This window comes from Dicentrarchus labrax, unplaced genomic scaffold, assembly GCF_905237075.1.
Source record: "Dicentrarchus labrax unplaced genomic scaffold, dlabrax2021, whole genome shotgun sequence".
NCBI lineage: Eukaryota > Metazoa > Chordata > Actinopteri > Moronidae > Dicentrarchus > Dicentrarchus labrax.
This window is the reverse complement of record NW_026136705.1, coordinates 14,307,365-14,332,182: the sequence shown is the minus strand read 5'-3', so window position 1 is coordinate 14,332,182 and position 24,818 is coordinate 14,307,365. Positions and strand designations below refer to the sequence as shown.

The 24,818-nt window shown below is 38.7% G+C and overlaps 2 protein-coding genes across 3 annotated transcripts; both read right to left on the bottom strand.

The window, feature by feature from the left end:
• Positions 1–137: 137 nt before the first annotated feature.
• On the bottom strand, positions 138–18,892 carry stag2a (stromal antigen 2a). Of its 2 annotated transcripts, none has more exons than XM_051399791.1 (34): positions 18,684–18,892; positions 15,153–15,264; positions 14,923–15,001; positions 14,399–14,557; positions 14,127–14,223; positions 13,966–14,042; positions 13,584–13,788; positions 13,306–13,457; positions 11,012–11,085; positions 10,635–10,758; positions 10,093–10,191; positions 9,798–9,877; positions 9,445–9,552; positions 8,965–9,073; positions 8,645–8,762; positions 8,384–8,487; positions 8,199–8,291; positions 7,994–8,083; positions 7,698–7,901; positions 7,535–7,605; positions 7,303–7,390; positions 6,667–6,747; positions 6,134–6,226; positions 5,835–6,009; positions 5,590–5,729; positions 5,398–5,499; positions 4,940–5,088; positions 4,704–4,832; positions 4,385–4,593; positions 3,903–4,143; positions 3,691–3,801; positions 3,413–3,539; positions 2,966–3,043; positions 138–2,301 (listed from the first exon to the last, which is right to left on the bottom strand). In XM_051399791.1, the coding sequence occupies exons 2-34, from the start codon at positions 15,194–15,196 to the stop codon at positions 2,278–2,280; spliced, it is 3,834 nt and encodes a 1,277-aa protein (XP_051255751.1). In that variant the 5' UTR covers positions 15,197–15,264; positions 18,684–18,892; the 3' UTR covers positions 138–2,277. The 2 variants fall into 2 exon arrangements, with proteins under 2 accessions (XP_051255751.1, XP_051255752.1); XM_051399792.1 differs by having other exon boundaries at positions 3,903–4,140.
• Positions 18,893–20,320: 1,428 nt separating this feature from the next.
• Positions 20,321–21,987, bottom strand: epd (ependymin). The gene is made up of 6 exons (XM_051399794.1): positions 21,833–21,987; positions 21,620–21,651; positions 21,366–21,503; positions 21,087–21,273; positions 20,901–20,982; positions 20,321–20,779 (listed from the first exon to the last, which is right to left on the bottom strand). Exons 1-6 carry the CDS (start codon positions 21,906–21,908, stop codon positions 20,653–20,655), a joined length of 642 nt encoding a protein of 213 aa, XP_051255754.1. The 5' UTR covers positions 21,909–21,987; the 3' UTR covers positions 20,321–20,652.
• Between the last annotated feature and the right edge of the window lie 2,831 nt (positions 21,988–24,818).

Below are 24,818 nucleotides of genomic sequence, written 5' to 3'. Positions count from 1 at the left end.
ATTATTACATTAGGGAAACATAGGTAAAAGTTGTTAGTTACATAAAGAATATAAATAAGGTTTTTCTTATTCAATCCCTCAAATTTTCATTGATGTGTAGGCTACACCTGATTTGGAAGTATGGATCGACAGCCATGTTGTTAAAATCATCACGCAGTCACAGAGGGTTTATTCTGTTCATGTTAACATCTCCAGACATAAATACAAACCTTAAAGGATGCAATGGGCACGTTGAAAATAGAATAAAAACACAAATTTAATATACACAAATATTTAAATATGTGTAAACATACAGACGTATGCACATTTTCAGCAGTTCAATGCAAAACAGAAAAGATCCAAAATGATTAATGTAACTTTAAAGGCAATTCTAACATGTATTTTACCTCATCTGCCTAACATGAATACTTAGTATGTATATGGTAATGTTTAAGACCATGTGATCCGTTTCTCCAGTTTATAGTGAGATTCTGAGAAAATTAGGGATTTGTTTCTAACTACAATATGAATACACCATTTGCCATAAAATCTGAATCTGCCAACCAGGCCAACACACAGAGGTAAAGAAATGCCGCAACAATTCATTGAAAGGCAAACAAAACAATGTATTTTATGTATACTTGCAAATTAGTAGGTTAACTTCAAATAGTTACATTCTATGTATTTACCGTTTCCCTAAAATTTCAAGCAAACAGAAACTGCAAATATAAAATGAGCACCGATTCACAATATATTACACATCTTTTACTGTATAATATACAAGTCTGATACTATAATAGTTGACTAAAGAATTCTAAAGCTTTGTATTCAGAATAATTCTATAAGTCTTAAACACGCAATAGTGGTACATCAACTAAATTGGTGTTTTGAAAAAAAAAAATCCTCTGCACACTTGCAAACTGGGAAAAAACAAACAACACACATCTTTCTGAACCATTTCTCAAATCCTTTCTTCTAAAGATTGTAATTATGGGTTGTCTGTATTACTAGATATTATTAGATACTATACAGTGGAGAAAATTAGTCAAGATATAGGAAAGATTACACATTTAAGATTGAGTCACAATTTTATGTATGAGACTGTGAATGCTCCCAATATTAAAAAATAGTTTTAGATGCAGCCATAAATTTGTCAAATTACTACATTTGAGCAATGCCTTAATTTGCACCCATTCGTTATAGAGAGATGGAAAGAAAATACAAACAGCTGGCCATATCTATAGTAACATAATCATTTTCATTAAAAAGGATTATTTCAGCATCTATGTGAAATAACATGATTAGAAACCATTAATTTACATTTGATTGTCATTACAAAATATCTATAAATCAAAGTCATCTATAAGGTATAAAAGCAGAACACGTACATTTCTAAAAAATACCATCACAAAGAAATCTGAGAATGTCGTATATCATTTGTGGCAAGGCCTTTGAACAGTATGAGACGCCAGTTCACATTATACTTTACTGTGTACATGTTTCGATATATGGCTACATGCCATGCCAAAGTCTACAGTTTAAGTACAGCAAGTGAACGCAATATCACCGACACCTTCACAATGTAATGCAGTCCAATTCAATAGAACTGCAATAAATGCTGTCTTTATGAAGCTCACGATGCTCAATGTCTGTTTAGATTGCGTCACAGAGGCATGGATTGGAGCCTATGATCATTTCTAAAATATGGCTGTAAAATTATCATAGAGTTGAATTAACACCTCTGTGACAAAGTGCAGTGTCATTATAGTGTTTCAACAACGATTGAACGCTACAAGCATCATAAAGGTAGTATTATTTTGCAGGGCTATTATATTTCTATCCGCTGGTGAAATTGTGTTCACCCCTCCTGTATATTGGCCACTATGTATTTACATCAGACAATTTTTGTCTACTGAATGAAAAAGATTAAAGGTATATATTATTAATTTGAATTTTGATCTGTTATTGTCCCCTCACCATGCACCTGCCACATAATGTCTGTACTGCTCCACCTTCATGAAAGCAAACATAAAGTTGTTTTTTAGATTAACTGAACAAAAACAGAAACATTTCTGCTGCAGTGTGACAAAAGTCCAGTGTGTGAAAATATCAGAATAAAATTCAAATTCGAGCTCCCCTTCTAAATTTTAACAAAGTGTTGAAGAGGCAAACGTTGGTGTCTCACAAACCATTTATAGTAGTCCATTTCGCTCCATTCTGATTTTCACAGAGAACAGTCATCCATCGGATCTTCCAAGGATTTTGAGAACACATTCTCCTTGTTGCATCCAATTTGTTTTAAAACATAGAAACATTGAGAACCTAAAGACATACAAGAAAGTAATTTAGAAATCCACAATATTATAAATAAAAGTCTAAGAAAAACAATTTTAGCCTAAATATACAAGAAAGAACTAGTATTTTATATATATAATATAGTCTGTTCGTATTTGGGTGAACAATGATTTTATTAATTCAATCAAGCAATTTTTATGCTTTTTTGCCATTAGGATTGTCAGAGGCATCCAGAGGAAATGCTGTGAATTCTATCGATCACTGCCGGCTTCTGTAATGAAGAAAGCTACAAATGTTTCAGAGTGAGTTGAGTATTTGATACTCAAAAGATGGATTTTTGGTGAGGTAACATTAGTAACACACACACACACACACACACACACACACACACACACACACACACACACACACACACACAAACACGAGATACCACTGTTATTGTCTAAATTAAAACAAAATATACAGCTAGCATCTTGTGGACTTAATGTCTGTTGACCCCAGGGAGACTAGCTGTGCTTTTCGGGATCCTAACAGTTAGTAAAATTAGAAAACTCAGTTACCTCAAGATAAAAATTATGAGTAACCTTGGTCACCCACAACCTCTGTACAATACCAAATATCACATTTACATATTAAAATCAAAAAAGAAGCAATTAAGTAAATTGTATTATAAGAAGTGGAAAATCCTTACTGAGTCATCCATGATTGAAGATGGATCAAAGTAGTCTGGCTTTAGTTCAGTTCTTTCTCTGCGATTCTTTGATGCCGGCTGAAAAATAACAGCTCAGTCAGAACAATGCACCACAAAATGTAATAGGAATAAGAACCAAAAAGGCTATTTGAACTTTATATACAATACTTAATAACTGTGGCAATCAATTGCTGATAATCATGCCGATATGCAAATTCTAATATTTGGCACCATGGGGAAGGAAAGAATTTGCTACCAGTAAAGCATGACTGGAGCATACAGACAGTTCAAATGTGTTGAAGAGCTTGTAGTAACATTTACTGTATAGAATGACAATTGCATATTATATAACCTTTAAAAGGTGACGATATGTCGACGCTGTGCTCACAACTTGTTTCCACTGCCCCCAAGTGGCCAAAGAAATCAGTTAGTGCAGGTGTACATTACCAGGTCAATGTCCATTGTGTCAAAATCCATGCCCTCATTGATGTCCTCCAAGCGGTCCTCTGATGACATCATCACATCCTCCACGATTGGCTCCTCATCATCCTCCATGAGTCCAGAGCCTCGACGACTGAGAAACACATATAGACACGCGTTAGGACATAGCGTTTTTTCACATACTGTCTATTGGCTTGATGTTATTTTAAAAACAATACAATTTTCCAGCTTTCTTCCACAATTCAAATCTATTCCATGTACTCTGAAGAGAAGTGCCATCTCACATTGCTTGTTGCATGTGGTTCCTCATCTTGGCATAGTGCATGGTAACCCGCTCTTGCTGCTGACGGGCTTCAGCTTGTTGCCTCTGTGTCAACATCCAAGTAACCTGGGTACTGCGGGGACAGTGTTCAGTATTTAACATGATTTCATAATACCCATAGTTCAACAAAAGTAATTAAGGTGAAGGATTAGATGTGTAGAAAGGTTGTTGTACTTGTAATCAATGGCAGCCTGGGGGTGATGGTGCGGCTGCTGCTGGGGAGGCACAGGCTGATGGGGATGCTGCTCTGTTGGCATGGTGTATGCGGCAGTGTAGCTGTCCTCTGGCCTCATCTTCTTTGGATCCCTCAGTACAGTAGAGGTGAGGTGGGGCGAATGCATCATCACTGGCGTCTGCACGTTCTGCTCACGGTTCACCCAGACTGCATCACTGCTGCTGCAGCTGTTCTCTTCTGCTACAGAAAACAATTAGTTTTTACAGAGTAGGAGCCTCTCAAAATCAATTTGCCCTAATGACACACATTGTTGAAATACACATGTACAACAATTAATTGTATCTGTTTGTCATTCGACAACTACTACCACACATTTAGGAACATTAACAACAAACTCGTAAAAATTGATTCATATACAATTCATATAGCACACGCAGTAAATCTTAATCTAGCAAAGTGTAATGATGTCAACATTGCTCACCTTCAGGCAGTTTCCTTTTGCTAGAAGCAGCTGGCTTGGACTTCTTACTTCTGATGGTGGACCCTCGACTGCTGATCCCACTGATGACAGACATGGTGTCGTCGTCGCCTCCGACCTGCAGGGAGTTCCTGTACGAGATGAGGGGCAGCCAGCAGTCCTCTCGCTGCAGGGCCATCTGAAACGTCATGAATCGCTCCAGATACATGTGACTGTAGAAGTGCCAAAACAGTCGCAGTTAGGACTTTTTCAGAGTTCCTCGTCAGACTCCATGCTCACCACAAACACAAACCACGGCACACGTCTCGTAGCTCAAACTTACACTGTTTTCTTGTCCTGCCGAATTAGTTTGCTAGAGAACTCGCTCAGGATATCCAAAAAGGCTAGATTGAGAGGTGGACTCCCCTCTCCTTGGGGACTGGGTTCTTTAAAGGCAAACTCAATTCCATCCCTAAAACAAAAACAGAGAGAAATAATAGCTGAAAAGCTTTTTTCATTAAAACACAGATGTCATTGTAGGAATGAGTTGCATGCAAAGCAGAAAGTCTGGTTACTTACTTATGTAACATGGCAATAGCCTCCCTGGTCTTCAACTGATCCAAGCCAAAAGTCAATGAGAAGCGTCGGGCGAGCTCTTTTATGCCACAGAAGGCTGATGATGAGCGGTCGACATTGAAGCCAAGATCAGACAACATCTCATTGAATAACTACAAAAGAAAAGAAAAAAACTGAAATTGACATTTCTTTACAGGTGGTTTCACAGACCCAGAGGTCTAAATCTCAGACTGAATACATTTGTGATCTGTTGTTACTTAGTTAGTTGTTGCCCAATTTATTTTAAAATAATTCAATCTGACTGGAACAACCTTTTGTAAAAAGTGATGCCTCATAGATTAACATGAATGCTTTTCATATTGGATTTGTTGGCACACAAATCTACACAAATGAAACAATGTGTTGTCTTTTTGGTTTTTTTTTACACATTTTTAAGTCACTACCTGGGCAAACAATCTTACCGCTTGCAGACTCAATATGAGTGTCTTTGCACATTGCACTTTGTCGATTTGTCTTGTTTTACTCATCGTTTCCTTGATGATATCTCCGTAGTCATTGTAATACTAAGGAGAAAGATAAGTAATACTGTTAACAAGAAGAGCGGGGCAGGAGGAATTCCTCATAAATGATTTTAAAAAGAGGTTTGAACCTACCCTCATATATTGTTTAAATATATCTGCTCCAGTGTTCATTTCCACAACATTGTAAATGATTAATTTGCAATAGGCAGCTAGAAGGTTTCTTCGCTTGTGCAGAGCCTCAATTTTACTGGCTTCATCATCTTGCTGTCCATCTGAAAAATATATTACAAATATTACAAAAATAAACCATTAGCAGTGAATGCCTCTTCTTTTAAATTTTAGTGTGGTTGATTAACACAATGGTGATGGACTCTGACCTGTACTGTTGTTGTCATCATCCTGATCAATGAACACTTGATCCAGAATGAAGTTGAGTAGCTCGGCCTGCAAAGAAGAGTCTGGCGTATAGACCAGAGGCTCCAGTTGTTCCCGGCCTGAAGACATAATTTGATGACTGAAGATCAATAGCAGATCACATAGTATGGTGAAGGCCTGGAATAAACACAACACTTCAGCATTTATAAAAACACCAACCGACCAAATTTTGAGTGGTACTGAAAAATGTCCATGTGGAAAAGTCAGGGATAATAGAAGAGTCCTATCAGCGTAATCCCACCTGTTCTTTAACTGCGGTGTTGATGCTGTTTAGGTAACGCTGACACATTAAGCAGAAAGCTCTCATTTGCTTTCTCAAGGTCACCATATCACCCTGAAAGGAGCAAATAGTTAGACAGTCCTGTAAGTGAATAGATCTATATGAATTTATAGTTCAGCAGTCCAAACAATGAAATAAAACACAGTGAGTCAGTATCATAGATGGAACCAGCTACACTGGATGGAAACTGGTGCTCTGGATGGGAATTTCCTACTTACGGAAACCTTTAGGTGACTATATAGTGCCAAAATCAGTCTTTGAGAAAAATAATAGTAGTAAGTAAGTAGTAAAATTAAAAGATGTGTAAAAGGTACTCCATGTACCTGGTGCCAGTCGGTAGTTATTTGTCATAATAACAATGTAACTATGTAACTATTTGACAAATGTATGTTTAGAAATGTTTTGTTATTTAACTAATATCTTACTTCTCTCTTTCTTATACTTGTATTTTTCAAAGTATCCCAAAAAATGTGTAATGACCAACAGGTAAATACCTTTAACGAACTGCCGTCTGAAACCTTCGCCAGGTGCCACAGGATGATGTAATGTGTGCACTGCATTGCGTGAATCACAATCTGGGGGGAAAGAGGCAACCAGATCAGTTGAGAAGTAATTTTACCCACAGTCCGTGCATTTATATGTCGTTAACTAACCAGGTTACTCAGAGAAATCAGGTTATGCAGGTAATCGGAGAGCTCACTGTAAGTCATAAATGCAGCAGGTCAGTAATCATATTTCTCTCCTTCAGCAACCCTACTGCTGGCAGATTAGAACTGTATTAGTAACAGAAGACAGCTCAAATGTGTCTGAATTTTACAAATAGTGTTCGACTACTAGTGGCAGTGCAGTTGGAAATTATCTCTCCTTTCTGCTCAATTACTTTGCCTCTCTTTTGTCATCTGAAAAACCCTGTTATCCATATACACAGCCAAGATTTTTCTAATCCTGTTTCCTGATTACAGAAACCAAGTTCCTTGTTTACATGATCTTTAATAAATCCACTTTCTGGAGAAACCCGAGTGTAACCCTGAGTGCATGTAAATGCACTGATTGACTGAAATAGTTGCTTTAGCATTTTGGGGACGTTACTGACAAAGTTAGAGAGGACTCTATTGTTAAGGCTGCGATACCTGTTCAGGCATATCTCCGTTCTGCAGACCTGTGTTGAGTAGCCTGTAGTTGCAGGTGAAGAGATCCCACTTAGAGAGGTCATGTGCACTGGAAGCAAAAAGAACACAACAGATAAATAACACATAATAATTAAGTCACGCAAATGTTATTATTCGCATCAAGAAAACCCTTGTCTTCAACAAATAACAATCTATTGAAAACATCAGCATAGAAGTTTTAACGTTGCTTTACTTGTGGAAAGCGCTGATCTTCTTGAGTGTTGATAGAACCTGGTAGGCATCATCCTCATCTGGTTCTTCACCCTGACAAACAAGATATCAAACCTGTGAAATCCTGAACATTCACTCATTCTTTCAAACAATCCATGCAAAAAGAAACATCTCACAGCTCCCACCTCTTGTAGGAAGTCCTCCAGGAGTCTATTGAACTTGTCTACAAGCTCATCGAGAAGCTGGGAGCGGGCGATGTCCACACGGTTGAAGATGGTGAATTCTTCGTTGCAGAGATAGTGGTAGGTAGTAGAGCAGGCTTCCAGGACCTCAGTGTCTGTGTGCTTGTCCTGGACCTCCCAGATTTGCCGCAACAAGGCATCCAAATGCTTTATGGGAACATGACAGCACATAACATTGCTTCACTTACACTGTTCGATTTATGTTGCATGATCTAGGACTAATGTTAAAATTTACAAACCTTTTCTAACCGGCCAGTTGTGTAGATGTCAAGATCAAAGTACTTTGGTATTTGTAGCAAATTGGTCACCTTATCGATATCAACGCAGTACTAAGACAAGAAAAGAGAGCAGTTAGGTTGAATGTTTAAGAATCAAACCTGTCGCCCAAATACACAACTCAACTCTGACAGCTGTTAGCTGTAGTGCAGAACAAAAGTCAATCACCTTTGCCAGTAACAGAGGCAATGCGACTGCAAACATCTCTGTGATCCGAGTCCGATCATCCAGCTGCGTTTTCTTCTCCTTTGCAGTCAGGACCTTTTCCACACACAAAAACCCAACCATGTTAACAACATGAAATCATTCAAGAAAATGTATCCTCTCTACGTCGAGCACGATGAGACACTCACCCTCTTCCCTGTGCCTCTGCCTACTGGAGGGTGGCATTCACAGGCTTGCCGAATGGCACAGAGCATGAGCTCAACTAGAGCCGTCTCCTGACGATCAGTCAGGGCTAAAAAAAATCACAACAAGTTATAGACAATGTCATGAAAGGACTCCCCCAACTGAAGAAAAAAATTATAAAATGATGTCTTTGCAAATAGGTTAATTTTTCTCATGCTGGAGCTGGAAATGTGAGCCAGTACTTGTCTGAAAGAGTGGACACTCACCCTCTTCCCCTGGCACAGGCTCATCCAGCAGCAGGCTGATCATAGTCTCCCAGTCCTTCAGCAGCTCTGACGCACACTCCCACAAGCTATCCACCAAGTAGGCCCCATGTTCGTGGAGCTGCAAAACATCAAATGTTTAAATACTATTAAGTAAAAGTAAAGGAGTGGGATAACATTTGATTTAAAAAACTGAAGCAAATGCAATTATCTTATTAAATAAGATTTTAACTCAAAATATGATTAACAGACTTCTTAAGGACATTGTCATTACAATGAGCACTGGATTAACGTCCAGAAGTGACACACAAAGGCCTGGTTACCTCGCTCTCCAAGAAGAAGAAGACAGTAGTCTTGATAAGGCTGCCATTGAGGCTCTGCCTGCCCCTCCTGGGCAATCCCTCTTCCTCAGGACTTTGATGGCTGAAGAGCCTTCAATCAGCACAATACAAAATGCTGTTAAAAAAGCCCGCTTGAGGCTGTTTTTTCCATTATATTTATTTTAATACCATAACAAAATAGCTTCTCACTGTTTGCATGATCCATGATTGTAAAGCTACAGGTTATATGTACATTACACATGTATTTTGCAGTGCCATTTCTGTAAGGAGTCATTGTTTAGAAGCTCTGTTGAAGGGAGGTAGTTGTTCAATCTCACACAGATAACTTTGCACTTCTGTTTTTGCTGTGAAACAAGACGAGTCCAACGTAAACTAATGTGAACCCAAGCAGACTATAACCAGCTTCATTCGTGTTATGTGACCTAATATAAGTAGTTTGAAAAGATGCAATAAAACACTTACTTCTTAAATAGAAATTCCCCTGCTGAAACAGCGATTGGTCGATGTGCTGAGTACACCAGATGATACACACTCTCACAGTCCTCTGCTGTCAGAACCTCATCACTACTCCTGTTATGTAAAATACATACTATATTAATGAGGAAGATCAGTTTAATGACTTTGTGGTTGAGCATTTAGAATTAGACTTAAAGGTAAATGTGTGAGACGGTTCGTTTAAAATGTTCCCACAGAAGCTTTTAGGATCAGGGAGAAAATACAAATATAAACTCTCTACTCTTTAAAGTGTCAAAATATGGCTTCATAACGCAAATTCAAATACAAAATGATGCCATTCAAGAGAGGAGGTTACTCACTGTAAGACAAGTGTCAGTAATTTAATGGCTTGCACTGCGACATCATATTCCTTGTCCAGAGTCATAGACACAATGCGGTCCTGCCAATGAGAGCAACTTTATGTTTCAGATACAGTATCTCAGCTACAACATTAGTTGTCATACATTGGTATAATAAGGTCAAAACTATGTTATTTCTCTTTAGTTATTTGCATATAAAGACACAAAAAGTGAAAAACCTGTACATTTCGAACACATTTTAATGATGTGCAAGAAGCCTCTAACTGGTACTGAAGCGATGCAGCTGCTGGCTCACCTTAAAGCGACTTGTGAAGAGCTCCAGTCGTGCACCGAGCTCTCTGTTATAGAAAAGGCCTTGCAGGGCAGTCAGGCACTTCAGCCGTACCTCACCTTGCTGGAGTCACAGTAGAAATATATAAAATGTTTACCATATTTTAACTGAAAACGTAGGTGTTACTTTGCCATCAACCCAATTAAACCGCTTTATCATTATGCACACCTACAGAAAAAATATTATGATACACGTTAAAAAGAGCTTTTCTTTTGCTTGTTCTGCCACAGCCAAAACAATTGATTAGCTTTTGATAGAAATATGATATGGACTACGTAACATTAAGTCCTCCAACAGTTAAGGGTTCTGCTGGTCTTATGCTGCTATGGATGCATTTCTCATCATGATTTAATTCATAAACATATCATAATCATAATCCTGCCCTGCATTTAAAAGAACATTTAATTTGATTAATTAACAATAAATGTTGTCTTTTTCGTAGGGTTTTTGTCACTTCAGTAATAGAGGAACTTCAAATGAACACAGATACTGCCTGACGAGCTCACCTTGTCATGCATTGTCCAGCCAACGTACTTCAAATAACTGTCATTGAGGAAGGCGTCACTGTACAGCTTCATCCATACTCCAATCTCTTCAATACAAATAGCTCGGATTTCAGCAATGGCATCACTGGCAAACACAAGAGAATTTATTAAATTCAGTAATGAGGCCAAAACATAACTGTTCAGAGCTGTTAGGTATCAAACTAAAATCATGTGGACTCATATTGGTGATGAAATTAATTTCACACTAGAGGGCACCAAAAAGCCACAAATGAACACAGAGAGGTGATGCTTGTTGTGATAAGACTGAGTGTGATCAGAGTCAGCACAGTTAAATCTCAGTCAACATACAATTAAGGATCAATTAAGGATTCACATACCGATATCTGTGAACAAACACTCCTTTGAAAATTGCATTCATCATGTTTTCAATTTCATCTTGATTTTCTTGAAGCTGAAAGATAAACACAAAGTGATACTTTTTAAATACAGCCAAAACAAATCTTCCTTTTTCCCTTAACACAAAAAGTATGAAGAGAGGTTTTCTGGAAAGAGCTCTCATTTAACACTGCTGGCATTATTCTGTTTTTTTCTTACTTTCAACAAATTTCAACCAACAACCATTTTTAGGGCATTTTTATTGACCAACACAGTCATTAAAAATGCCCTCAAAATGGGCCACAAATATTATTTTTAAGTTTTATTTTAAAAGGCTAAGTAATTTCCCAAAACAGAAGTAAATTCTATTTGTTGGTGAGGATTTTCAGCCGTCAGGAGTAAATGTGTTTTTAATTGTTAAATATCGTGGGCCTCATGCAAGAACATTTGAGTATCTTTATTGTACAAATGTTTCAAGTCGGATTCACCATACACTCTTAATTAGACAAACTTGTCATAAATTGCACATTTCAGCCTGATGAGTTTCATTCAGATTCAGGAGGATGTACGTGTTACATGACATTTGATCATTAGCATAAGGCGACCTGTACTGCTCCGTTTGTGGTGTGTTTTCACAAAAGCATTATCAAATGGTAAAAAGAATTTCACACCGCAGGGCTTCAAGTCCTCGTCAGAAATCAGCAAACAAATTTAGCAGTGCCAAACAAACAATTAGAAAATATCAATAGTACAGCTGCCGATGACGTGGCATCAGAGCAATGCGATGTATCATCACAGAATTAAAGAGGGAATGACTTAACATTAAGGTAAATGCTCTATAACGTCTTTCTAAGGCAAAGTGGTTCATGACTGATACGAAAAGCCTTCAAGGGGAAGTGACACTGAGATATTCGACGGGATGATATTTAATGGTATTATAGCCTACAGTAGGCAATTTGACACTGTTGGTGCAACAGAGGATGATGGATAGCAACCTGCATAAAGAACCTGGGGCAGCTGCCAGAGTGAGACGATTTCTCTACCAACTACTGAACTGCACACGTTGGTATGCTGAAATATGCCAATAAAATCCCAAAATCTAATTCTACCACTGTATGGTAAGTGGTAGAATTCTGTGGTGGTCTAAGTAATATTTGTGCTTAAGGCATTCTCAAGTAGCAAATTGTGACATGGTTAAGCTACATTTGAGTTAGAAAAGGTTAGAAATGGAGTTGCAAGAACAATTCTTTCCACAAAAAGAACTTTTACTCATAATTATAACTACTATAATCTAATTATCTATTAACTTCCCCTGCTCTTTCATTCCTTTCTATCTGCGGGAAGTCTTGTTTTCAATGACTCCCTCTGTATTGAGTGTTTTGTCAGAGCGATTGTTATTTGGAGTGCTGTTGTGTGCCTTCTTATGCCTCTCAGTGAATGGAGAGCTGTTTGGAGGCAGAAGCGCCCCAAAATGCCTTGAAGCGCTGCCACTTTCGGCGCCCATGTTAACCAGCTGGGTTTTTCAGACAGAGTGTCTGGCTCGCAGTCTGTTCTATTTTTTTCACTCTGCAAATCTGGCAAGAAAACACACTGATTATTACGGCTATTATAAACGATATAAACAATATATTATACATTATATAAATGATCTGAATGATAATTGATGAATGTGCATCCCATTTGCTTTCTCTGCCTCTCTCCTGATCCATCCTCACCCACTATATTTATTAGAAATAATATTACTGTTCTTTGTGAATGTGTTTTTACGTAACACAAACTTACTCCAGATATTTGTCAGTTCAACAGGCAGCCTTAACTTCACAAAGCAATGGTCCATTTTTGCAGAGGAAGGCACAACCCCCGTGAACACATAATTCATGAGGTTCTCATAAAGACCAGTTCTACATGTGATCAGAAACAATTAGAGGAGTGGAATCAAACATGTAAGACTGAAACTGTGCGAACAAGCGGTTCTTGCATGAGGCTCAATATATACTTAATTGGATTACACTCAACTTTATTGCCACTGCACACAGTAAGTACCAGTTCAACAAAATGCAGTTTAGCATCCAACCAGCAAAGCCCATATAGACAGATACAAACAAATACATTTACAGAATGAACAATAAACAAATATACAAAATGTACAGTGCAAATGAATGCATCTATGATATGATACGCACACAACGGGCAGATTTGAGAGAAAAACTGAATATATTCCAAAAGCCTTACTGTTTAAGTGGAGTGAAAGTCAGAGTCTAGTTGTCAGTGTTCCACAACTTATTTTTCTTCTCACCTCTTTACGCTTCTGCAACAGGAGCTCCAACCTATCATTGGCCCTTTTTGCAACGACCTTGTTCCTCTCCGCCTCGTACTGTCTCTGTGTGTTGTCCATATTGATGCTCAGGTTCAGAGCCACATTCACCAAGGCTGTCATCAACTTCATGGCTGGCAAAGACGACATAATTCAGATACACACCTGAAGTACTAACACCTTCCGTACAATAATAGCCCGAGCGTGCAGACAGGCACGGTTGCAGAGTGCCGAAGTGAAACATGCTAATTAAAACTGACCTGCCAGTGTGCTTGTATGTCTAAACGCCCTGACCTGCGAGTCAGACAGGCCGGTGAGCAGCGAGATGACCGTGTCCATCATATACTCGTCGTAGATGATGCTGTACTGACACTGGCGCACCAGAACCGCAATGAAGTCACAGAAGCTTATCCTGAATTTCTTCCACTGTGGTCCTGACAGAGTTAATGGATATTCACCGCTGTCCTGTTTGATGATGAAGCAGAGAGATGATCAAATTCAGGTTAGGAACATCACAATTGTTTCATACTGTTAGATCCCCCTAATGTCGCCACATTAAAAACATCACCCATGCTGGTAAGTGCACAGATTCATGTTTAGATTCTCCTTATATTTTCAAGGAATATGAAAACACCTCATCACCTCATCAAACTCCTCTGTCATTTTTCGGATGATTTCAGAGTTCTGCATATGTCTGAACATCTCTCCGCTCACAGCACCTATATGACATCAACACAAAGTATTAATTTGCTTTGAGGCACCCAGGCTGCTAAATATTTAGATGCATCATGTCAGATACTTACCTTTACAGCCAGAGCACTGAATGAAGAAGTTGATTAAGTCCAAGAGAGCAATGTCCCGTTCTTGTTTGTATGCCTCGATCCAGTCATCGACAACGGACTGGAAAATAAAACATGACATCAAAAGCCAGACAAAAAAAATATCACTGCACTGATGCTGTCCCAATAATACAACCCCAATAGAATTTAATCAATGTCTAGAAAATGTAACCCACAGCTACCACACCAATCAAAATAATAAGTATTTTCTTCACCATACTAGTGTGTGTACCCACCTGTGTGGCACTCTTCCCCATTTTGACCACCTCGAACAAGGTCATATTCTCCATCCCGTTCTCTTGATGATGGCCATTCACCCGGCCAAGACCAGGGAGCCTCCCTGCTCCCCCACCTTTGGCCTTGTCTCCAAGCGCCTTCTTCCCTTTCCTGGCTGCCTGTTGCGGAAGATGTTAAAAGGAAGATGAAAATGCGTTATTGTTTTATCATAACTATGAGCACAGTGAGTGAGCATCGCATAGAGAGTGAATAGCTTATCAGGTTACTGGGAGTTAAAAGAATCAGTCACAATGAGGAACTAAATCCGATTACAGACATTTGATGCAGACAAGTGATGGGGCAATAACTTATTTGCTATTCAAATCACACTGCTTCTACTATGTGCTAGTCCTGTGATTAACTAGGAAGCAGGCCGGGGTGTTTGATTGCCTTTTACCTAATGCATGCTGGGTCATAGGGAGGCTCAAGCCTAATTAAACATGGACGCATGGACAACGAATAAATGAATGTGTGAGAAACATACCAGGCCCTTTCCTGTCTTGGCATTTTTTCCATCAGGATCCTCAAGGTCAGTATCTGAAGACAACTGAGATTCTGCCTCTCTGCGCACAACACATGAAGTCATTACAAGCACAAAGTAGATAAAAATAACATTTTCCTAGGGAGAAAGCGACAGCGTACGTACATACATACATACAACACATTCAAAGACATTTAATTTAATTTGATACATTTCCGTGATGCAATGCTTACTGAGGAAATTGAAACTCTGTGTGCAAATCCTGCGCTGCTATCATTTCTTTAACATTTTCTGGATCTGCTGGAGTAGGTGGCTTCTACTTCTACTCTATCTTCTCAGCTGCACCTGGAAAAATCAAAAAGAGTTTGTTGATGAACGGCAACAGTGACACTGGTTGCAATAACTCACAAACAAATCACAGTACATCACATATAGGGCTCAGTTTCAAGAGCGAGGGATGATGAGAACATTGTTTCTATTGTCAAAAAGAGCACATGAGGTGCTAAGATACACCAGACTGGCAATGCACTACTCAAACACCTCATTTGTTTGAAATATGTGTCTATGCCATGATGATGATGAGCATGCAGAGATATTATGTTTGATAAAAACCAAGAAAAAAAGCCAGTATTTGCTGCGGCTCATTTAAGGTCAGCTAAGCAATAACTACACTGATAGCAAAGCACTGTAAGTCGAGTTTTTTCAGTGTTTCTCACCTAAATGTATGTTTATTCTTTAGGCTAAACAGACAAACGCCTGAACAAGCACAGGGGTAAATGATAACATGAATGATGGATGAAATCCATTAAGCTTCAGTTTAAGGCTCACTAGTCTGCAGCACTGTCACGGATTACTGGGACATTTGAATAGAGCCATCCTTACTGTTATTACTAACACAAAAAGGTCTAAAAACAGAAAATTAATCAGGCAATTCTGCTAGTCAAGTGCAATGTACAATGCCACACATTTGCTGGTTCTAGCTTCTTAAATGTAGAGACATTCTGCTTTTCTCAGTTTAGGACAAGACATCCTCTTGGGTTCTGACATTTTTCAATATTTACCTACTTTAATCACACATCGTGTTCAGAGCACTCCTCAACAACCAATCTTTTGTTACATGCTTAATGGGAGTGCGCTTACTACCTTCCACAATTTCAACAGAACTCACAAATGCCGCTTTCATCTCAAACCGTTTAGATAATTCTGGGCTTTTAAAGTAGTTATTTTTGACCCCCAAACTGCACCAATGGAAATACAGGTAGCATATTTTATTTGCATTTTTGTCATTCGGCTTTTGTTATTACTACCTACTGCTGAAGTAGTTTAATCAATTACTTGATCAACATCATGATGATTGATGTCACTTCTGACAACTGAATGCTTGTCAAGCTTGTTAATCATAGAATAAAAACACCAAAACATGTCTAGTTAATTCATCACATACATAAAGGATTTTATGCATGTTTGATATTTTATGTATGTTTTACTTAATTTAATATCATAGTAAATTAAACAGTCTGGGTTTATTGACTGCTGCTCAGAGAGATCTGAAGACAATGTGTGTGAATGGGCCCAGCACTGGTGAGAAGGTGTAGGGAGCCTAAAATTAAATTAATCATCAGGTTTTAACAAATAGTACAAAGGAGGCAACTGACAAAAATAAAAATAAAAACAGTACAAAAGGCATTGCAAATTTTAATCAAGCACAGTTGTATACAGTATGAGGACTGTGGGAGATATTTGCAGCTGGGCAGTGAAAATTAATTCAATAACTATTATAAAATCACACCTTCTGTTCTTCCTTGCATGAAATGCTACACAGAACAGCGGATATCAGAATGGGTGATATTGTGTTGTGTTAAACATGGTAGCCTCATTCACAGACAATGTGTGCCACCCATAATCCCCCCCATAGTGTGTCAGACCTACATTGTTAAACACAAACTGTACTGAACAAGACAGGTAGGTAGTTTTCTTAAGGCAAAACTGGCCGATTACCATTAAGTAATAATATTATTGGTCCACCAATATGAGTTTTTTTAGTGGCTGATGCCGATATTTAGAGAGCAGGGCAACCACTGGCCAATACATAATACCGATAATAAAACAAAGAAAAGTCAATCTTTATTAATTAATGAAACAGAAAAATACATTGGTTTATACTGATGATTTCAGATATATTTCAATAGGAAGAGTGGGGTACAGTATGTCAGAAGTGACACCATTCAACTGCATTATTATAACATAATATATCTACAATGCTAGCCATTAACAGTTTGAGATTAGATTTGCTGTCATTTAGGATGGCAGAAGTGTGTTGGAAACTAACCTTTTCACCACCGTCCCAAAACTCACAAAGGGGAGCGCTAACATTGTACCACAGCAGCCACACTGACAAGGCTGCCTGCAGATATTTTTAGTTTATCAGCCTCATGAGGGCACGCAGAGTTCGATTATCTCAAAATTGCATATAATCTATCTATAAATAATACCAGAGCAGTGTGACACACCTGTACTGCAGTAAATAAATGGCACACGTCTATGAGACTAAATCATTTGTATGCTTGAGTTATAGTTTAATCACAACATAAATTAAATTGATAGAAAATACACAGTATGTTCAAGGTCTCATGCTGTCACAGTAAAGGGAACTAACTTGACATGTTATCATTTACAACCTCACCACAGATCAGGCATGTGTGGGTGGTCTTTCACACTAGGACACCGTGTGCAGTACTCAAGTTGAACCCTGCTCTTTCCATCTGACTGTGTATGCACAGATTATTGTACAGATCCAGGTTTGTGTTGACTGTTAAAATTATCATAATTACGATTTATTTTAAAAACTTAATTATATAATTGATCTAGACAAATAAAGTAAAGTATGCAGGTGCCAGTTCTTCACAACTTCATCGGTAACTTTAAACCTTAGAGCAGCACATAGTGTTAGAGAAGGGAGATCTGTGGGGGCGTGATTACACCACAACCGCACACTGTAACGGGGCGATCCCAAAAGGCAACGTAAACATGACACGGTTGTCCTGACTTCAAACTCTCCGAGGACCATAAATAGAAATATCTGTTAGTTTTCAGCGCCGCAGTATCAACGCTCACGGCACTTTCTCGGACGAGCACTGTGACACTCTCCCAAGTGTTGGTGGCAGGTCGTTGTGAGCCACAATCTTTAAACTTTGAATCTAAAACAGATCCCCCAGAACAATGTTCAGACACGCGCAGTTGTATACTTCCGAACTACAAACTCAACTGCAGATGTTCCCGAAGCTGCTGATTCCACTCTCAGCTCTTCCTGACGTGCCGTCTTTGCTACGACGGCCAAGCAGAGCTAATCTGATATGTGATATGTTAGCCGAGACATTATCTTCTTTCTTTCTTTTTATTATTATTATTGTTTTCTATTTAAAGCTGCCTTTAGACACCCTCCCTGGCTGCTTTATTCACGCCGACATACGGACGTTAGGATTAGCTTTTTGATACATTTTTCAGCGGATTTAGTTGCTAGCATTGCCGTTAGCTGTAGCTAGCTGGCTAACGAGACTCCTCGCTGTTTAACACCAGCTGGAAGAATACGTCGCCGTCACTCATTAAGTTACTTCTAATTTATTCTGCTTAAAGTTGTATCTCTATGTTGACGACACCTGTTAACACAAATGTCAAGCGTGTGGCCAGCTACCCAGTAATGTTACAGCAGCATCAATGACAAACTCTGGATGTTAACGTGAGCTATCCGCCATTTTACAACTTACCTCGTTTTAAATCAAAGACGGACTGAAACCAAATAATCCAAACGTTGCGGACTTTGCAAAGAGGACGTTTTCGTCAATTTCCTGCACAAACTGTCATTTTCCAAATCTCAAAAATAATGGTTTAATTCGCTAGCTAACGTTAGGAAGCTCCGTGGTGGCTAACATAGCAAGGCACAGTTTGTATTTTCGTTGTGATGCATGCAGCACACACACCACCTGTCGGCGGCACCGTGAACTGCTGGTGAGAGGGCTCATGTCTGTCAGTGCTCTCTCCAGCTTCTGATATTTCTCCTGTGTGATCACAGCTTGACTGACTGACTGACAGTCAGCATACACAATATTTGAGTCATCAACACAGCAGCTTTCAGATCACCAAGTTTAGTGTAAATTAAAGTCCTAAATGTATCTGCGTGTCTCTGTGAGTGGAGAGGTACAGCCCAGATTTCACTGATGTATTTTTATATTGCACAGACAAATGTTGACCCACAATAAATTAAATAGAGATCTGCTCAATTGGCTGGCGGTGACTTATTTGGCTTATTGATTTGCTTACATAAAGACATCAGGGACTCCTTCCTACTGTTTTGAGGTGCGTTGTTTATCAGGAGGAATAAATCAATTTCTACAACATCACCCCTATATGAATACTTATGACATCAAAGTCACCTGTTTCTTCTACACAATCCCGCTGCCCTCCTGTTTTATCCATTCTGTGTACTCCTATGGAGTTTTATAAACTGTCACAAAACAAAAGTAAAACATTAAATTTACACTCAAACACTTAGGTTTGTTAGTTTATGTGGATAAATGTTTGAACCTGATGGACAATTAGCCTGCGTAAGTGCAGTTAAGGCCTGCAGTTACCCTAATGCACAGAGTGGTAAAAGTTAAAATTTTTACATACACAAACAAATGCATAAATTAACATGTAATATTTCCCCTGTTTTTTGTGTTGCCTTCAGGGACTGCTTTTGATTAAACAAAAAAGGAGAAGTATGTCATTCACAGTCAAAATAGTTCCTGTTATTTCATCCACCAAATATGTAAATGGGGGTAGCCAAAAAATGGGGCATTAGTTTCTCAATCACTACATTTTGTTGTTTTGATCGACTGCCTTGATGCTGCTATGAGCGTATCATACATCCTAGACTGGCCTTCAGAACAGAAAACTCTTATTATACAGCTCAGTATATTATTATCAGTATTACTACAAATATTACTGATATATTCATGTTGCATTTTGTAATAATCACACTGATATTAATAATAATCATACTTATATTAACACTGTTGTTACATTGTTAAAGTTAAAGATTAAAAACATTGTTTAGCTGATATTGTGTTAACGACTTATACTCCTTAATTTGTGTTTAACCAAATTACCAAAAACCAGTTGCTACTGTTTATCTGTGCAGAAGATAATTAAGTTTTAAATAAGAGAGTTAATGAACTGGGGGTCAGTTAGGGCTGAAATCTTCACTTTTCCACCAAGAGGATTGATCCAGCCCTACAGCTCTGAATTGTTTTGGTGTTTCTTCCAAACCTTGTCCAAAAGTTTCACAAAGTCATGTCAAAACATTTGAAATAATGTATTATAATAATAATAATCTTTGACGAAAACAACAATCTTTTCACACTTTTGACAGCTTTGACATTTTATTGTTCCATTAATCATATCTTACAGGTTTTGTAAGCAGTAGCAACTTGAAAAGCCACCAACTGTTAGTAATTATGACTAATTCTATAATCCATGTCATATCTCTTTCCTTTACATCAAAATGTATGTATACAGTATGATCCATTCAAAGCCATATCTTCATTGGGGAGTGGAAGACGTGATGGAAACAGATGTGATGTAGTGCAGTGTCACACGAAAAACTCGAGTCACACATGAAAAGGAGAGAAAAGTCTAAAGTTCTGGCAGGCCACACTTGGATAGGGGTTTGATTTTCTGCTGGCGAGGTTTCATCTACATGAACTCGTTGAGGAAACTATTTACTGTCCCTTCTGGTGTCTCCTCCACAGGCAGCCCCAGACAATAGGAAGGCACCACAAGGAGATCGGGATCCTTGATCTCGAGTTCAACGTCCATGGTGCTGTGAGGACATCATACAAAAGTTACATTCGTTATAGCCTGTGCCACCATCACATACTACAGAAGCTGCATAAATATCCCTTTATTTATTAATTGCCTTAAGTACAATAAAAAATACCAACCTGAATATGAATGATGTGGACTCGCAGAAGTAGACTGTGGTCACGGGGAGACATCCCATGGTTACAAACATGGAGTAGTGGCCTGAAAAAGAGAAAGATGGAAAACACTTAGCTCATAATGAACGTCACCACAAAAACCCTGTCTCAAAAAGAGGCACATGTATTATCTTATAGCATCTCTCCCACCTTTTGAGTCCGCCATTGATCCTGTCCATACATTGACTTTTAATCCCTCCCCTTCGATGGTTGGACTCCCACTGTTTACCATAACATTAAACGTTGCATCATCGGGGATATCCAGAGGGTGCAGGGTGCAGTGCAGTGTTTTCTTCTCACAGCTCTGGTTTTTGCTGTCGATCTCGTAGAATATCCCCTGCCAGATGAAGACACAGATTCAGATGTCTGTCAGCAAAAACAGCATCAAGTGAACGGTGACATTTTTGTCTAAAGAAAGAAGTCACTTACCTCATCAAAAAACATCAGTAGTTCCAAACCTACTGATGTGTTTGTGGGGTAGCTCTCGTTTGATCTGAACCGCAGTTTCTTGCCCATCGAATCATAAGTGAATGCACCATACGCCTTCACTTCACCCTTTAGGTTCGTCTGGTTTCATTCATCAACACAGAGAGGGAAAGAGTTTAATGCTATGGTTTAAAATACTATAAAAGTACAAGATGATTGGTCTGTTAGTCTTAAAATACACTTTTAAACAAACTCACCACACTCATGAATCCTGTCATATTGGGTGAATCTGAAAGGCAACAGTGTCAGTTAGATAGGTCTTGCACACGCTGACAACAAAATATAATAAATAATATCATGTAACCTTTGACTTTTGTTCACTGTAATGTAGTGAACGCTACCTATAAAGCCCAGTCAACTCAAAATCAAGTTACAAAAAGAACCAAAAGTTTGGAACTACAAATTCTTACGGCAAGGCTGATGGTGATCTGCATGGGTGGTGGCAGTCAAGCACATGAAGACGAAGAGCGTAACAGCTGCATACATTTTCCTGGTCTAGAGAGATTCACAAAATAAAGTTCGAGATGGCAAAAACAACCCAAGGCGCATCTAGCTTTCAGTAAAGTTACTGCTGCTTTTATAGGGATTAAGACCAATTTGGTCAATAAGTGTTGCATAAAAAGACCCAGGATGCTGGACTTCAAACATCAAGCTGTCTAAATAAAAAATTAGCCCATCCCGGCTGGTGGTGACCTACAAAAAGAGTTTTCTTAGGGTATCTTTTATTTGGAAATCATGCAGCTGTCCTCAGATGTTTTTGAGCTATGTTTATCTCTGCCTGTCCCCACGCTTTCAAAAATGCCTTTCAGACGGTCATATGTATGTAAAGAGGAGGTCAAGTGGGAACCATGATGGAGGGCAATCGAGGCTCATGTGGGGGAAATATTGCTATACAATGAAATATAATGATGACGTGGTTAAGAGGTGTGTCCTGTCCTGAACTGACATGAAGACTGACGTTTGAAAGAAGCCTACTGTGTTCCAAATTATTATGCATATACTGTTTTTGTTCTTTTTCTTACTAAATAGTCGATATAATTGGCAGTCAAAAGGATTCTTTATTCCTCAACAATTATATCGTAATCTGGATTTTATTACAAACAATTACCAAGGATGATAATGGCATTTTTTGCAAAACAACTCAAAATGCAGTGTTCCAAATTATTATGCAAAACACAGTTTCAAAAACACTTAAAAGTTTCTAAAGGATTGAAAACCGAAATCTGTCAAAAATATCTTTAAAGATCGAGTTTCATATTAACATAGGAGCCCTTCTTTGATATCACATTAATAACTCTCTCATCCATTGAACTTGTAAGTCCATGTACTGTTTCTGCCCGTATTTCCTTTGAGGATGCTAGAATTGCCTCCCAGAGCTGCTGTTTTGAGGTAAACGGCCACCCACCCTCATAGAGCTTCCTTTTAAGGATGCTCCACAGGTTCTCAATAGGGTTGAGGTCAGGAGATGATGGTGGCCACACCGTGATTCTTTCTCCCTTAATGCCCATAGCAGCCTAGGCCTCAATGGTATGGTCTTCTTTTTATACCATGGCAGGAAATGGGCAGTTAGGAACTCCACATATTTTGCAGAGGTCATTTTGACACCTTCAGGCACCTTAAAGGGGCCTACCAACTCACTTCCCACGATTCCAGCCCAAAACATCTCTCCACCACCTCCTTTGCTGACGTCGCAGCCTTGTTGGGACATGGTGGCCATCCAGAATGCCATCCATCTGGACCATGCAGTGTAGCACGGCATACATCAGTGAGTAAAACTGTTAGACAATTTGTCTTCATGTATTTCTGAGCCCACTGCAATCATGTCTCCTTGTGGGCATTGTTTAAGGGTGGCCGAAATACAGCTTTATGCACATCAGCAAGCCTCTGGAGGATCCTGCGTCGAGAGGTTTTTGGGTCTCCAGAGGCACCAGCAACCTCAAATACCTTTTTTACTACTCATCAGTGGCTTTTTCATAGTTGCTCACTTAATACGATGAATTAGCCTTACAGAAACTTTCCTTAACACGCCTTTATCTGAATGGACCTGTCTGCGCTCTGAATCAGACACAAATCTTTTCATAGGACGATGATCTCTCTTAATATTTCGTAAAATATCCAGTGGTTTCAAACCTATTGAAATATACTGCACTATTTTTACGCTTTTCATCTGCAGAAATATATTTTTTCCCCCTATATTGCATGAAACCTGTGACTTGCTTAATAATGTGGAACAACATCCTTAATTAGTTTCCAGTTAATTAGGCTCACCTGGCAAACTAATAAAGACAAACCTGTCTGAGATTGATGTCAGTGAGCTAAACAGACATGGGAAGGAGCACAATTGAAAACTTTCATTGAAAAACAAAAAATCTAATGTTTTTTTAATTGAAATCATATTTGCATAATAATTTGGAACACAGTGTACATTGGCCAAACATGGATGCAGCCTGTGTCTGTCTGAAACTGAAACATTTCTGTAGACATTGACTTTCTGTTCCATAATGACCGTGGACCATCATTACATGTACCCATAGGTTCCACAAAATACTTCCTCCTTACTTAAAGTTAATTGTAACTGCTATGGATGCAGGATGACTGCAAGTCCCTAAAAGCCCTTAAAGATCCCCTTCAGACACCATGAGGGGACTTTGGATTTAGATTTGTGACGTCTTAAGGTTTTATTTCATTTCTCAGGTAATTTTCTTTTTTCTCAGAAGTATTCGATATTTTTCAGGCGTGGAACGTAATCCTATCAACATTTATTTGATTAAAAAAGAACCTTACCTGTACCATTTTTAAAACTGAAACTTAAATGTACTTCTATGTGATCTTATAAAGGTCTTATAGTGAAATGCAAAGATAATGCTTTGTGATATAATGTCATGTGTCCCACAATTTAACAGCAAACTAACACATTTTAAAAACCCCAGTATGAAGCTGTGCAAATGGACGAAGAGTCTTAGCCAGCAGTGAATTCGGCTGACTTGAGCACCCTAACCCTTTCTTTTTTTAAAGTGATCCAAACTAAATAGAAAGCCTGGTTTGTTTATACCAGGTCAACTGCACGAGCCAGGTCAGAAATGTGTTGTTGTCACAACTAAACTTTGTGCAGCTGTCTTTTGTTCTCCTGCACATCAGAACGTCCCTGTTGTGTCAGGGCTTTCAAGCAAACAACTCGGTGCACTCTGTCAGACAGGTGAGAAACAGCAGTGACTTGTTTACCTCATGTGTGCTGCCTCTCTGTTGGCCTGCTATGACCCCTGATGTTATTACGGCCTATAACGTAATGAAAAAATGTATGTACAACATATTCTTTGGTCAAAATGATGCCAGTGAGCAGGGTCTTCATTTAAAAAGGCTGCATTTATATACATGTTGCAACTTTGTAAAAAAAAA